The 15,310-nt window shown below is 41.9% G+C and overlaps 1 protein-coding gene across 1 annotated transcript in view; it reads left to right on the top strand.

The window, feature by feature from the left end:
* Window positions 1–15,310, top strand: part of DAAM1 (dishevelled associated activator of morphogenesis 1) — a 157,478-nt gene that overhangs the window by 100,299 nt on the left and 41,869 nt on the right. The window contains exons 4-12 of the mRNA XM_081087886.1: window positions 3,034–3,105; window positions 9,728–9,822; window positions 11,752–12,085; window positions 12,675–12,785; window positions 12,892–12,995; window positions 13,282–13,348; window positions 13,581–13,698; window positions 14,124–14,262; window positions 14,549–14,607. Of these exons, the coding sequence (XP_080944012.1) occupies window positions 3,034–3,105; window positions 9,728–9,822; window positions 11,752–12,085; window positions 12,675–12,785; window positions 12,892–12,995; window positions 13,282–13,348; window positions 13,581–13,698; window positions 14,124–14,262; window positions 14,549–14,607 (1,099 nt within the window). The remainder of the gene's footprint in view (window positions 1–3,033; window positions 3,106–9,727; window positions 9,823–11,751; window positions 12,086–12,674; window positions 12,786–12,891; window positions 12,996–13,281; window positions 13,349–13,580; window positions 13,699–14,123; window positions 14,263–14,548; window positions 14,608–15,310) is intronic.

The raw sequence follows: 15,310 nt of genomic DNA, 5'->3' as shown, positions 1-15,310 counted from the left end.
TACAGTCCTAGTAGCAAGGACTTAGAATGGCCACAGCTAAAGATTCTGGAACAGTTTCATTATCATCCTAGCTGACATTTATTGAGCATGTTCTGTGTGTATTTGTTCCCAGCTCTTTTTTCACTTTTATTAACTTTTTAAATCCTCACAATGACCCTGTGAGGTAGGAACTCATTTTACAGAAAAAGAAACTAAAACTGAGTCACACAGAGAGGTTACTTATCTTGCCTGACAGCCTGTCAGTCACTGAAGGTAGTGAGTGACTGCGGATTCAGATGTGTGTCCTTGATGGTGATAGAGTGACCATGTTTGAGTTTCTAATAGTGAAGTGGTTAGGAGAGAAAGGCCAGCTTTGCACTTAATGTGTATTGCTTGGGATTCATCTAAGGTCTAAGCTTAGAAGTTGCTCTGATTCTTTCCTACTGACTGAAGTTTCAGCAAGGTGACCTTTGGCAGCTCATCTATCTTCTCTTTGCCTCTTATTTCCTTTTTAGTAAAATGAATATAATAGCAACACCTGCTTTGGGGGTAGATTAAATGAAGAGCACAGTGCTTATAACAGTGTTTGACACAAACTATGTATGTGTTGGATTTTGCTGTTGCTTCCATTATAACTTCCTTTATATAATTAATGTATATAATCGTGTATATTTTGTATTTGTTTCTGTAGAACACATATGTAGGATTGAGATGGATAGCTCAAAGAATAATACCTGTTAGAGGTGGTAAAACAAGGACCCAGGAATATTGTACTCATTGCACTCTGTCAGGAGTTTCTTTCCAGTGCTCCTCGGGGGACTCCCAGGGAACGATTGCATTCATTTCCTTCTGTCTGTGCCTCTGTAGAACTATAGACTCTGGCAGCCTCACACAGCAGGAGAGAGTTGATTCATAGATGTGAGTTTCAGTTGCCTACTGTAGGCATCCACTGTAGACATCTGTATAGAAGGGCCAGGATCGCACAGGGGAAACTGGGGATGCATTGATAGAATGAAGAACTCTTGAGAATCGCCCCCCAGGAATATGGTGGTAGCACTTGGTACATTTACAAGAAGTTTTCACATACGTGAGCTCATTTGATTTTCTCAGCATTGAGGCATGTGAAATAAAGTCTTCCCCTTATTTTGACTACAGTATCTAGGTCTACTTTTTATCTGTTTATATTATTAAAGCATTTCCAAAGTGTAGAGATTTCTCTATATGTATTAATCTTTGGTTTCTAAAATGATTTTTGTTTCACAACCATGACTATTAAGCTCTATTACAACAGACAGGCTCTCATGGGACCCAAACATGGGGCATGATTTTGTTGTCGTTTTGGAAATTTGCCCTAGTTTGGGGGAATTAAAAAGATCTGGCACCTTCTATTTCATTTTATAGGTTCAAATACCATTGAATGCCATTGTGGGTTTTGGCTTGCTGAAAACATTGGGGTTTTTCTAATTTTACTCCCTTTTAAGAGGAGAGAAGGGTTCAGCCTTCACACTACCATTTAGCTAGTTTATTAGCATGTTAAATAATAATCAAGGCCTCTTCTAAAAACTCATCAGATTTCTTAAGCTTTTTAAAACCATGGAAGTGTAATCCAGCCCAACTTCAAAGCCGCTGCTGTAGCCTTCGTCCCCATCATCTGCCTTGTTCAGTCTCCAAATTAAATTCATGCAACTGCCTGAGTTCACATATCAGTTACTGCCAGCTTTTTAAGGCGCTGTAAGCAATAGTTACTTTGTCCCCTTTCTGTGACTACTTAAAGAATAGCTTTGAAATTACGTTTCTTTTATCTTACCCAAGTAGACCTGACTAGAAAGATTGCTTACAGAAAGTGTAGGAGTGGTGGGGGAGGGGGAGGGGGGGAGGGGGTGTGTATGGGTTTTTTTGAGGGAAAGTATAGGACTGAAATTAATAGCCCCACCTTGAAACCACTATCCTGAGGTTTGGGATTCTGACACCAGTAAATAGATAGTAACTTCTTCATTGTCTCGTAGCAGCTACGAGTGAGTACCTGGTCTAGTATCTTCTCCAAAGGGATCCATTGTCCTAAGCAGCTCTCTGAATGTGAAGTTAGAGAATAGCTGACATTGTCTTCTTCGGGTCTGATTGCTCACAAATGACTTGCAGCACATAGGTGTGCACACATGCATGGATGGATATCCCTGACCACAATGCCATCTCCTGGCTGATTCGATGCTCCAGTGGGGCTGCCTGACCCACTTATTTATTTATCTTGGAGTGTGGGTTCAGTCTGGCACAGACCTCCCATCCATGAATCCCTGAGGCTCTGGTGCTGGCTTCAGGTCACCTGGTTTGTAAGACAAGACTGGCTGGAGTGGTTTAGGAATAGGTTCCCGAATTCCTTGGGTGTCGGTTCTCTTCAGCTCAGACACAGACACATTACATTTTCTATCCAAACTCAGTCTGTCATAGCCTGAGGGCTGGGCCTGGGACTAATGTGTGTTCATTTTATCACCTTCCCTTCAATGTCAAGCTTTATTCCCCATCCTCATCTGAAGCAGAATCTAGTTGTGCTCACATCATATGAAACCCTCCTTTAAAATTGTTACTGTCTGCTGGAGCCATAATAAACTAACTTACAAAAGTCTAGTTAACAGCTAGCTGAATCCTGTGGCCATTTTTTAAGACAACTTTTCCTCTATTGTGGATTTCATCCAGACGAGTAGTCCAGCAGTACTGTCCTCAGTGTGACACGGACTCAGAGATCCTTTGTCCCTGCAGCAAACACAGTGCCCTGCCTAATGTTATTGTGCCCCTGAAGAAAAACAACTTCACACCATGATGTGGTTACGTTCCCATTGAAATGACTTCAGCACTCCCTGGAAATTGACTGGGAGACCACCCTAGTCAAGTGGAGAGCCTGATGATTGAAAGCCAACATTTATAGACAAATATTTTCTATCTCAATGCCTCCTAGGGGTTTGTGTGGGCCATTGTCTCGATGCTCTGGAAGTCAGATGTGCTTATGGCCCTTGAATGTTTACAGCTGGTGGTATTTTACCTTTTTGTTTTTCTCTTTAGGATCAGGAAGAAAACAAGGGAGCGACAAGTTGGCCTGAATTCTACATTGATCAGCTCAATTCCATGGCTGCTGTAGGTATACTTTCTGTTCTCTAACACATGGTTTAAAATACAAGTCTAATAGAAAGCACACAGTTGCACAATTAATTCACTTGAGTAAGAACTACCAAATGTCATTATCTTTCCAAACTCCACTCCAAATGTTCAGTGTTGGGAAAACAGGGCTGGAGGGAGGGCAGGAGTGGTACTTGGCAAAATTATTTTTTCCAGTATGTTTTAAATAAAATCAGCACACCCTCAAATATATGTGAGTTTAATGTTATAAGAGAAAATGTAATCTTAAATCTGGCTGATGTTCAACTTTAACTTGCAATTGTTCTTACCGATTATTTAGAGTTTCATTACAGCAGAACTGTTCTAAAAATTAATGCCATTTAAAGATAACTAGAGGCCCGGTGCACAAAAATTTGTGCACTCGGGGGGGTAGGGGGGTCCCTCAGCCCGGCCTGTGCCCTCTCGCAGTCTGGGACCCCTCGGGAGATAACAACCTGCTGGCTTAGGCCTGCTCCTGGGTGGCAGAGGGCAGGCCCAATCCCTAGGTGCAGCCCCTGGTCGGGCTCAGAGCAGGGCTGATTGGGGAGTTGGGGCGCCGCCCCCTGTCATGCACAGAGCAGGGAGATTGGGAGGTTGTGATGCCACCCTCAGTCACGATCAGGGTAGGGCCGATTGGGGGGTTGGGGCACCGTCCCCTGTCACACTCAAGGCAGGGTCGATGGGGAGGTTGCAGCGCCACCCTCGGTCACGCACAGAGCAGGGCCAATCAGGGGGTTGGGGCACTGCCCCCTGTCACGCACAGAGCAGGGCCCATCAGGGGGTTGGGGTGCTGCCCCCGTCACACACAGAGCAGGGCCCATCAGGGGGTTGGGGCACCGCCCTCTATCACCCACAGAGCAGGGCCGATCAGGGGGTTGGGGCGCCACCACTCTCACACTCAGGGCAGGGCCGATGGGGAGGTTATGGCTCTATCCCGTCACACACAGAGCAGGGCCCGTGGCGGGGGGGGGGGGGGGGGGGTTGGGGAGCTCCCCCCCATCAGGCACAGAGCAGGGCTGATCAGGGGGTTGGGGCGCCTTCCCCTGTCACGAACAGAGCAGGGCAGATAGGGAGGTTGTGGCCCCACCCCCTGTCACACACAGAGCCACAGGGCGATCAGGGGGTTTGGGCGCTGCCCCCTGGTACACTGATCCCGGTGCTGGGAGGCATATTACCCTTTTACTATATAGGGTAGAGGCCTGGTGCACGGTTGGGTGCCGGCTGGTTTGCCCTGAAGGGTGTCCTGGATCAGGGTGGGGGTCCCCACTGGGGTGCCTGGCCAGTCTGGGTGAGGGGCTGAGGGCTGTTTTCAGGCTGTGGGTGACTGAAGCTCCCAACTGCTCCTTTTTTTCTTTTTTTTTTTTTTACTCTGGGCCAGCTTTAGCTTGAGGCTTGGCTCCAGCTCTTAGGCCTCGGCTGAAAGTAGGTTTCTGGCCTTTGCTTACAATGTTGCGAATCTGCTGGCTGAAGTCCGGCTGTATTTGTTACAGAGTTTCTTAAACTGCCCGCTCAGAGGCCTGCAGCCGCAGGCAGGGAACTGTTGGTTCCTCCGTCACTGAGGCAACCAAGCCTCATGTTAGTTTCAAGCTGCCTGGATGCCGGCCGCCATCTTGGCTGACAGTTAATTTGCATATCTCGCTGATTAGCCAATGAAAAGGGTAGCGGTCGTACGCCAATTACCATGTTTCTCTTTTATTAGTGTAGATGACACTCTCTTCATTGTTCTCCTCCAGTTCTCTTATTGAGGATTTATTTAGTTCCTGGGTTCTTGATTTTACAGGGCAACAAGATACTCTCTTGCTCATATAAATAACAAAAAGTCTATGGTATGAATGGTGTTATGAAAAGGCATAATAATAATACCACCACTGAGATGTCCTTGGGAAATCTTTGGTACATGTATTTTTGGTTTAGTAATTGCTTAAAATGCATTCTCCGTGTCTAAAGCAGAAGTCTTTGTGATGTCGGCATTCTGAGCAGCTTGAGGGGCACATATTGATCCCAGCGGAAATATGTAGTGGAAAACAAGTCATCAGCTTTTAGCCTTAGGAGCTTAAATCCCCTTCCTGATGATAACAATAGGAGGTTGCCCACAGTAGAACATGGCCTTTGCCTCAGTGGACACACTCATGCTTTTAAGAGCCAGTCTGTTAGATTCGGCTTTGAGTTTATACTGTCCATACAGATGATAGCTTCCATAATGCTTTCTTCTACCTCTTTCTTCCTTGCCTTCCCCAGAGTGCTTGTGGAGAATTAGTTTCTTATCGCTGAAAGCAAACGTTTTGCTGCTGCTGCAAAAGTTAAAAACTGACCAGAATATGTGAATCATTCACACTTTGCTAAACTTTCAGAGGCCTTGACTTTTAGCAACTTCCTCTTTTCTGGCTTTTCCTTTGAAGATGCTTCTGCTGTCCTACAGTGGATAATAAACAGCCCGGTAAATGTGAACAAGGCTAGATTTCATAGAGGCTTCTGCCCCAAGGGTTTCTACTCAGAAAGTACAGCAGAAAAGAATAGAAAGTAACTCCCAAATCCTCCTCATTCAAGGCATCCTCCACAAGGGCAAAGATGAGAAAAGGGCGATTTCAGCATTTGCATGAGTATGTTAGCAGAATGTGAAGCTTGTGGTGACTATCAGGGATTTTCTATGCTTCTGCCTAAACCCTAATAATTTAGAGTCATTTACATTTCCTTCTTATAAAGGTTATTTTCTGAATTCTTGTTCTTTGCTGTTAGGGAAAAAAGGACCTGCTGGGCAGGCTGTCTTTTATTCTAATGGAGTCAGCATTGTTTGATAGCTAACAGAGGCACTTGCTTTTTTGTGAATGAATTCACTTCCATAAATGGAGAAGCACTAAACACTATGGATTTTTCCTTTCTTCATATTTAGGGACCATTAGGTTAATTGGTCTTTTAGTGACTTATCCATGGCTGTCCGGTGTCCACCTGGCTCCCTTCCTGCTCTAGGGGGTCCGTGATGTGCCCGTGTGTGGCCTCCATCAAGAGCCTTCTTTTCTCCTCATCCAGTCCTTGGACTTTATGTACATTTTAAAATTATATTTGCTTTCTTTCCAAGAGAATCTCAAGGCTATTAAATTGGCAGTCACTTTGCTATTCTTTGTGTTAAACACCTAGAAAAGCTTTCTAATGCTCCGTTAAGGATCCAGCCAGTATCTTTCCAGGGTTAAATATCAAAGGTGTTAACAGTTTATGAATTAGTGAGACCAGAGAACTACTGCATGCATAAAGGAGTAAGGAGGCCTGATAAGACCAGAAACTCTGCTGGATATTCTGTTTTCCTCAGCACACTTGTTGCCGCCACCTCCTCCCATAGTTCTGGCTAATCGCTCTGGTAACTGTATTAGAGGATGCCTACAACACACAGCCGAATCCTGAGGCGTTGTCCCCGGGACTGGAAGGCACACCATTCGTTCAGTCCTTTTATGGCGTGGCAGCCAGATTCTGGCTCTTTACTAGGAAATTCTTGAGGGGCATTTATCCATTGTCATCATCCTTTGCCTTCAGCATCAGTAGCGACTACGGCTTTTGAGTGTGCATCTTATGACAAGAAGTATACAGGCACTTTACATGTTGTTTTAAAGGCTTACAGGCACCCTATGCTGTAAGTACTATTTATAGATAAGGAGTCTGAGACTCAGAAAGGTTACCTTGCCCAAGCTCATCTAATTAGGAAGTGGTAGAGCTGGAATTTAAACCCATCAGCCTGAGCTGAAAGACTCCTTTCCAATTTGCCTCTCACTAACTTGGGTTAAAAAGCCATAAAAGAGGCCTCGGAATCCCTCCCCATTCCCCACTTCCAAGTTTTCTGAGGCGGGGCAGGCATCTGTTTTCTTTAATGCCTTGAGAGTGATAAACAGTCCAGGTCAAGGACTGCAGCACTTACTAGTTTGTGAAGCTGTTTGTGGAGCAAGTTCAGCTACTTACGCAAGCCTCCTAACAAGGATGCTTTGTTCTTTAGAGGACCCCTGAATGATCCATTGAAGAGTGAAAAATGGAATAATAAAAGTGCGGCCCAATAGGTTGCAGAAGGACCTGGTCTCTCTGTGTGTGACTTTGTACACTCTTAGGGTGAAAGGGTGTGATGTGGAACTCAGTGTGCTTAGCCTGCCAGCTTACTGATTTCACACCAATGAAATGTCCAAACCAGAGCCTGGTTCCTGACTCCCAGCCTGGAAGGGTTTCTGTGCCTGTGCCTTTCTCTTAGACCCACATGCTCCAGTGTATACTGTGGCAGCTTTGACCAGATCCTCTGCCAGGGTGCACATTCCGTCACAGCCTATCCCACATACTGGATGTTTGGTGTAGCAGCCATCTGCAGAAATGTAGGCATACCCCCTCTTCTATAAAAAGCTGCAAATGAGCCTTCTTCCTAAATGTGAAGATTGGAAACGTGAGACTTGCCATAAATCATTTCATTTTGAAAAGTTGCATTAGTATATTAGGTTCATCTACATCCTCTGCTTTCTCAATACAGTAAGCAATCTTGGATTTAAATCTTGTGTCACATACAAAACATAGGATATTGTGTTTTGTTTTGAGAGGAAAGTAATTGTCCTTATATTGGGAAGGGAAATTCCAATTTAATTTTCTTGACTTTTCTTAAATCTCCCACCTCTACTAGGGAGAGACTCAATGTAGTGTGCTTTTATATGTCCCATCCTCTTCAAGGTTAAGATAAATGTGTGCCAATTCTCTTAGTATTAGTAAACCATAATAAAAAATGTGAGTAGTCTTTAATTTGGGGACTCTTTTGTGTGATTAAGCTTAGGAACAAGGAGTGATGTTCATAAAAGGCTTGATTCTGAGCTGCAGAGTCAAAGGATTGCTTAAGAGTGTAGAGTTCAGCTGTGCCTTGGGAGATTAAATATACTTGGCTGGATTTGTGCTGAATTTTCCAGAGGATGGGTCTCATAGAGCTGTGAAGGAATTCACTGACTATTCTGCACACAGCTTCTTCCCAGTCACCCTCTGGTGACAGCTGTCCAGATGCATCACTAGCAAGAGGACAACTTTAGCAGAAACAATAACAGCTTAAAAACAAGATTTTACTGATTTTTATTTCAGTTGCCATAAATGATACTGATATTTATGTTTGCTTTGGGCTTTATCCTCCTAATTGTGAAGTCAAAGTTAGACTTTAATTAACATCTAGTTCCTTAATGCTGATACTGTTAACTAGAAAATAATTAAGCAAAGTCTCCCCTTGATGATTTGTTTTCCTGAAAGAAAGGAAGAGACTGGATCATTGTGACACATTGGATGAGAGGCAAACTTTTTTCAATACCCTGTTTCCCAACCACACATTTTATCAGAATTGTTAACAGGTGAAAAGACTGTGACTAGCCAAGCCCGTGTGCAGAGTAGGATGAAGGCAAGGGACCAGTGATTCCATGTGTAGAGGCACCTGGGCCCAGAAGACCTGGGATACTTCTAATACAACTAGGGCAGCGGTTCTCAACCTGTGGGTCGCAAACCCTTTGATGGTCGAACGACCCTTTCACAGGGGTTGCCTAAGACCATCCTGCATATCAGATATTTACATTACGATTCATAACAGTAGCAACATTACAGTTATGAAGTAGCATCGAAAATAATTTTATGGTTGGGTCACAACATGAGGCACTGTATTTAAAGGGCCAGAAGGTTGAGAAACACTGAACTAGGGGCTTATGGGGTGAAGGGAAAGGAAAAGACTTTTTAACAAGTCTGTAAGCTTATTAGCGTTCATGACTTTATAATACCAACTGAGATCTGCTTCCTTAGGACCTTGTTCTTCCAAGTGAGGCCCACAGACCTGCATCCATATTGCATGGAAACTAGTCAGAAATGCAGCCTCTTAGGCCGTGCCCCAGACCAAACAACTCAGAACCTGCATTTCAACAGACCCCCAGATAATTCATATCCACACTAAAGATTGAGAAGCAGTGCTCTAGCAGATCCCTGGGAAGGGAGAGTGCACACACACACACACACACACACTCCATATCCTAATTTCCAAATGATGTTGAGTTGTTTCTAAAACTTAAGCATTTCCATCATAGAAAGAATTGTCCATCATAGTATCAGGTCCAATTTAATTCTTCCTTTTTAAAAATATTTGATGGAACCACAAATGTAAAAGACTATACTTTTCGTCTGAGGAATGGGAGAGATAGGGTGGGGGGATTGCTGCCCACCTCAGCTTGATAGTGTGATAATGTTATTAACTTTAATTGTCAGAATGTTGTTATTAACTACAGGTTCGCTCTTCTTTCTATCTAATATAAATAATAATATCTCATCAGAGTGCGGTTTTAGAATAGTTACACAAACATTTGGACAACTTAATCTCTATTAAGTTTTCTAAACATTGCCTTAAAGCTTTATTTAAAATTGGAAATAACTAACTTTTAGTAGAGATAACAAATATATGGAATTCTTGGCGTTCGCTCCACATTTTGGCTCGTAGTAAATCTTTGTTACAGATTAATTATTTATTTGTATTGGAAGTAATAGTAGCATGTAATCTGTGGGTTTGCCTTGCTTCTACCATAATTCAAATATAGAATTGGATAAAGTAACCTCAGGTTTCTTTGCATAGAGAAAATCTCTGCTCGCATTAGAGAAGGAAGAAGAAGAAGAAAGAAGTAAAACTATAGAGAGCTTGAAGACAGCACTAAGGACAAAACCAATGAGGTAATTTTTCCTGCGTAGCATATACTACTTGTCTCTTTACTTTTCTTTTTTTCTTTACTCTTCTCCTCTAGCCTTCTTTCTCTCTTTTCTTTCTAATTCCTTTTTCCCCCTGCAACAGCCAAACTTTTGAGGAAGTCCTCAGTTAAAAGCATGTAATTGAACCGTGGATAAAATACTTTAATCACTGAACATTCAGTAAATTGATTTCCTTCAATTAAAAGATATGCAAGCAGCCATTAAAATGGCTAAAATAAAATAAAAAATAAAAAAACAGAGACTAACAAGTGTTGGTGTGGATGTAGAGAAATTGCCACCCTCACTAATTGCTGGTGAGAATGAAACATAGTGTTGCCACATGACCCAACAATTCTACTCCATAATGTATAGCCAAGGGAAATGAAAAAAGTAACCTCCAAAACTTACACACAAATGTTCATATCAGCATTATTCATAATAGCAAAAAAGTGGAAACAGCCCAAATTCTGTCAACTGATGGATAGATAAATAAAATATTATATATCCATAAAATGGATTATTCAGCCATAAAAAAGAATAGAGTACTGACACATCCTACAACATGGATGAGCCTTGAAAATATTGGTGCAATGTAAAGAAGGCAATACACAAAGGACCATGTATTATATGATTCCATTTATAGGAACTATGCAGAAGAGCCAGTCCACAGAGACAGAAGGTTTAGTGGTTGCCTGGGTTTGGGGAGAAGGGGAAATAGTCTTTTGGAGATGATTGAATTGATAAAGTGTTCTAAAATCACAGAGTGGCAGTGGTTCACAACTCTGGGAATATATTAAAAATCACAAAATTGTTCATTTGAAAGTGTAAATTTTATATCTCAAAAACACTGTTACTGAAAAGAGGATGGGCAATCATCTTCCACTGTGTGCCTCCCACACCTTCATTTTCCATCAATGCCTCTAAGGTTTGCTGAAGTGTTGGGCTTATCGGTACATTTCATTAGCACAAGTGCTATGAATGAAGCCAACTGGTTTTAACTAGCTTGGCTATATCTGGGTCATGTGTTTGGATGAAAAGGCTGGAAGATAAAGATATATTTCCTTTATTTGACTATAAAATGCTAACTAAGAAAAACCTACTGGCTCATCAAAACTCTTATGTAGTTGTCTGACGGAGGTTTTCTAGCCTAGATCAGTGTTTCCCTCCATGTGTGTTCTTTGTTCTCAGATGTCAGTGGGTATCCAAGACTAAATAAGTTTGGAAATTTCTAGAGTAGTCAGATAAACAGGTTATGTTACTTCTGAACTTTTTAGAGGCTTAACAAGCAGATGTACATTCTGAATTACTCTTGATTGAATTTACAGTAAATAAGTACCATAAATATCAATAAAATTGATATACGGTGATAAAATGTTGCTTTTACTGTTTTATGTACTTGGATTCTGAGTAGCATGCAATACAAAAGAAGGATTTTGCTACAGAACCTTAGGGTTCTGTATTTGTTTGACAAGCAAATATCCTGAAGTTTAAGGATTCTCTTTGACTTTCATTGATAGGAGACCTGCCTGAGTCAGTGGTTAGTACATAAAAGTGCATGGGGACTGGGTACTCATAGGATCAGCAGATGACTTAACCTAAGACAGATGTTCTGAGTGCCTTCTTGCTCCTGACTTTCTGTGGCTATATGATCTGATAATTGGTTCTTTGTGTCAGTTGAGATCTGTTTACCTCAAGTGGAGATTTTTTTCACACTTCTGGTTAGACTTGACCACTGGGTCTGTGTCGAGGAAGAGGCCAGGAATTCAGAAGACTTCATCGGTGTAAGCCTTTTGGTCTTTAGGAACTGCATCTTCTTCCTTTCTCCTGCTCCCCACCCCCTAAACTTTTCCATTAAGGGCTATTACAAAATTCCAAGAGACTTAAGTCTGACACATTTTAATCTCCTCCTGACAGGTTTGTAACCAGATTCATCGACTTGGATGGCCTGTCATGTATTCTCAACTTTCTAAAGACCATGGACTACGAGACCTCGGAGTCTCGCATACATACCTCTCTCATTGGATGTATAAAAGCACTCATGAACAACTCTCAAGGTCGGGCTCATGTCCTGGCTCATTCTGAGAGTATCAATGTAATTGCTCAGAGTCTGAGCACAGAGAACATTAAAACGAAGGTGGCTGTGCTGGAAATCTTGGGCGCCGTGTGCCTGGTTCCTGGGGGCCACAAGAAGGTTCTGCAGGCCATGCTGCACTACCAGAAGTATGCCAGCGAGAGAACCCGCTTTCAGGTGGGTGTGTTCCTCTCTGCTTCTTCATTCACCCTCTGTCAGGTCCTCTCCTGGCACTGAGGGGGGAACATAACTTGAGATTTCCTTGGTGGTCATTACTTACACCATGACGTCAAACATTTCTTTCCTCTTAGGTTTTAGAACCAGTGAGTAGAGTATGCTTTCTATAATTGATCAATCCGGGGTTTTGGATTTACTGAACTTGAAAATGTGACCCAGGTTCCTACACACGATAGAGCACACATCTTTTGAATCCACTAAATGGGATGTGCCCTGAAAATTTTACAGGTTGCCCTTCTTAGTTTAGGAGCAGCCTAAACAGTGAGATTATGTCACCATAATTATACTCACATGGAAGAAGCAAGCAGAGTTAACGAAGCAGTCTTTTATATTTTGTATGCATGTATATATGAACATATATGATATTCAGAATTTTGAAAGAGTTTTTAGGCCTAATCTTTAAAAAGTGGCTTTCTATGGATCAATGTGATTCTGACTAAGCACATGATTTTAAAAATTAACTTCTAATAAAATGAGTGGAAGGTTAGTAATGATTCGGTCCTTTTTTTTATATTTGTATCCTTGGTAGACATTAATTAATGACTTGGATAAAAGCACAGGGCGGTACCGGGATGAAGTGAGTCTCAAGACTGCCATCATGTCCTTCATCAATGCAGTGCTGAGCCAAGGCGCAGGCGTGGTAAGGACCTTACGTAAAAAACATATATTATTAAAGAATATTTTTTGAAAGATTACTGACTATTCTAAAAAGGTAAATATGACTTTTATCACCCTTTTACTTTCAGGAAAGTTTGGACTTTAGACTTCATCTGCGCTATGAATTTCTGATGTTAGGAATTCAGCCTGTCATAGATAAACTAAGGGAACATGAAAATTCAACATTAGATAGGTAAGTCAAGCTGTACGGTCTGAGACAGTTGGTGCTTTCTCCTTGTGTGTAGTGCCACTCTATCAACTACTTGTAACCTGTCCGTGACACAAGGTACTTGCACCAGAATGTCAGCTCGGCTGATGCTGTTTATTATGTTAAGACTTTCTTGGTGAAAGCAGCAGCGCACTGTGTGGAGCACTTAGTGTAGGTTTTGGCGCTGGCCCTGAATCCGTTTCCTGGACTGGAATCTTGTGTGCCTGTGTTTGTAGGGTGTCTTAATAGCATCTCTTTAATTGTCTTTCAGGCATTTAGACTTTTTTGAAATGCTCCGAAATGAAGATGAACTAGAATTTGCCAAAAGATTTGAACTGGTATGTGGGCTTACAATTATTCTGACTTGACTCATGAGCTCACGGAGTCCCCCGTTGCAACATGTGTTGTAGAGCCAGCATGCAGCAGTGTGACCTAAAGGCAACATCAGAGTTCTGCTCTGCTACCTACGTGGCAGGATGCGCTTCTGTTTGCCTTAGGTTTGCTTACCTTGCATTGTGGGAACTGAGGAACTTGGGTATTTGACTTAAATTTCTTTTTCATGTGAAATAGGTTCACATAGACACAAAAAGTGCAACTCAGATGTTTGAGCTGACCAGGAAGAGGCTGACCCACAGTGAAGCTTACCCTCACTTCATGTCTATCCTGCACCACTGCCTCCAAATGCCTTGTGAGTGTTTGTGATACGTATTCTTCAGTGTTTGGGCATCATCCAAAGGGCTGTGTCTTCTGGACATGCTGATTAGGTTGGGTGCACACCAGGGATTTCAAACCTTGGTTTTGTGGCAGCCCAGTGTTTCTCCACACAGCCTGTGGGATGTCGTGAAGTTCTCAAAATGAAATTAATTATAACTTGCTTTGATTTTAAAAATAAACATACACCTTACAACACATATAGACAGGGGTACAGAGTTCCTCTCAAGTAAGTAAATGATCATCGCAGGTCTGAATTCCAGAAACTCTGGGAAGTGTAGGTACAGATGTAAACATCTCTCTGGTTCCAAGGCTGGGCCTTCGGGTGATCATGTTGAAAAAATATTCATTCTAGTTGAGAAATAACCTGATGTATTTTCCGCCACTGTTTTTCTTTTGTAGACAAGAGAAGTGGCAACACCGTTCAGTACTGGCTCCTACTAGATAGAATTATACAGCAAATAGTTATCCAGAATGACAAAGGACAGGACCCTGACTCCACACCTTTGGAAAACTTTAATATTAAGAATGTCGTACGGATGTAAGTTTCTTCCTACTTTGCTGTCTGTAAGATAATAGTGCCAGTTGTAAGACATTTATTTTAATCCTACTTTAAAATAGCAGCTGGGAGAACTGAAATGTTTTAGAGGTCAAATAGGAATTCCTTGCTATACACGTGTATTATATCTAAGTCTCGTCTGGATTTCCAAGTGTATCAAGCATGCTGAGGGGTTCTCTGCAGCAGATTGTTTGTACCTAGAGAGCATGCATTTAGCAGCAGGCCTTTTGTGAGTTTTCTAATGAATGCTACTTTAACTATTACACAGGTTGGTTAATGAAAATGAAGTCAAGCAGTGGAAAGAACAAGCAGAAAAAATGAGAAAAGGTAAATGATGAGGCCCTGACAAGAGAAGAGGCTACATTATTTGTTATTGGGCAACTAACTCTGCTTTCTGTATATTTTAGAAATTTACATTGATGCATCTTATTGACCTTAGTACATAAGTCTTTTTTTTTCATGTCTTAAAGGCATTTTGTACTGGTTTTTCTTGAATTTATGCTATTTTAATTGTCATGCTACTTCCCAAATTTTATCCCTTTACTATAACCATATAAGTTTTTTGAAAAAGCTTGAAGAATTTGCTGTTCAGTGTTTAATTAAAATTTTCTTGACTATTAGTCTTCTTAGCCCATCTCCTACTGCATAGTTGCTCTTTAAAGCACACTGGGTTGTTAGAAATATGCTAAGGAACACCAGGGATTGCCCAGGATTTTAAAAGAGAAACACGGGCACTTGGTTTCGGCAGCCCAGTTCTTCACATGACCTCACTGTAGCACCAGTTGTTAAGAGAGAAATCATGCAGAGGAACACTGACCTTTGTAGATATATGTGTTATGTGACATTAACAGGCCAGCTACTGGTGAGTATTTGGATATGTCGTTGATAGTAATAGTAAGCATTGGATGACAGGAGGGTCATTTGTGCCCATGCTGTGCTAGCCTCACACAGAATGGGTATAACTTCTCTCCTCCTTCAAAATATTACCAAATTAAAGTTGGCCCCTTTGAGAAAACAGTCATACTCCCAG

The sequence above is a fragment of the Myotis nattereri genome (assembly GCF_964212035.1).
Source record: "Myotis nattereri genome assembly, chromosome: 1".
Lineage (NCBI taxonomy): Eukaryota > Metazoa > Chordata > Mammalia > Chiroptera > Vespertilionidae > Myotis > Myotis nattereri.
The sequence above is the reverse complement of the archived record's forward strand: the minus strand, read 5'-3'. Positions and strand labels throughout refer to the sequence as shown.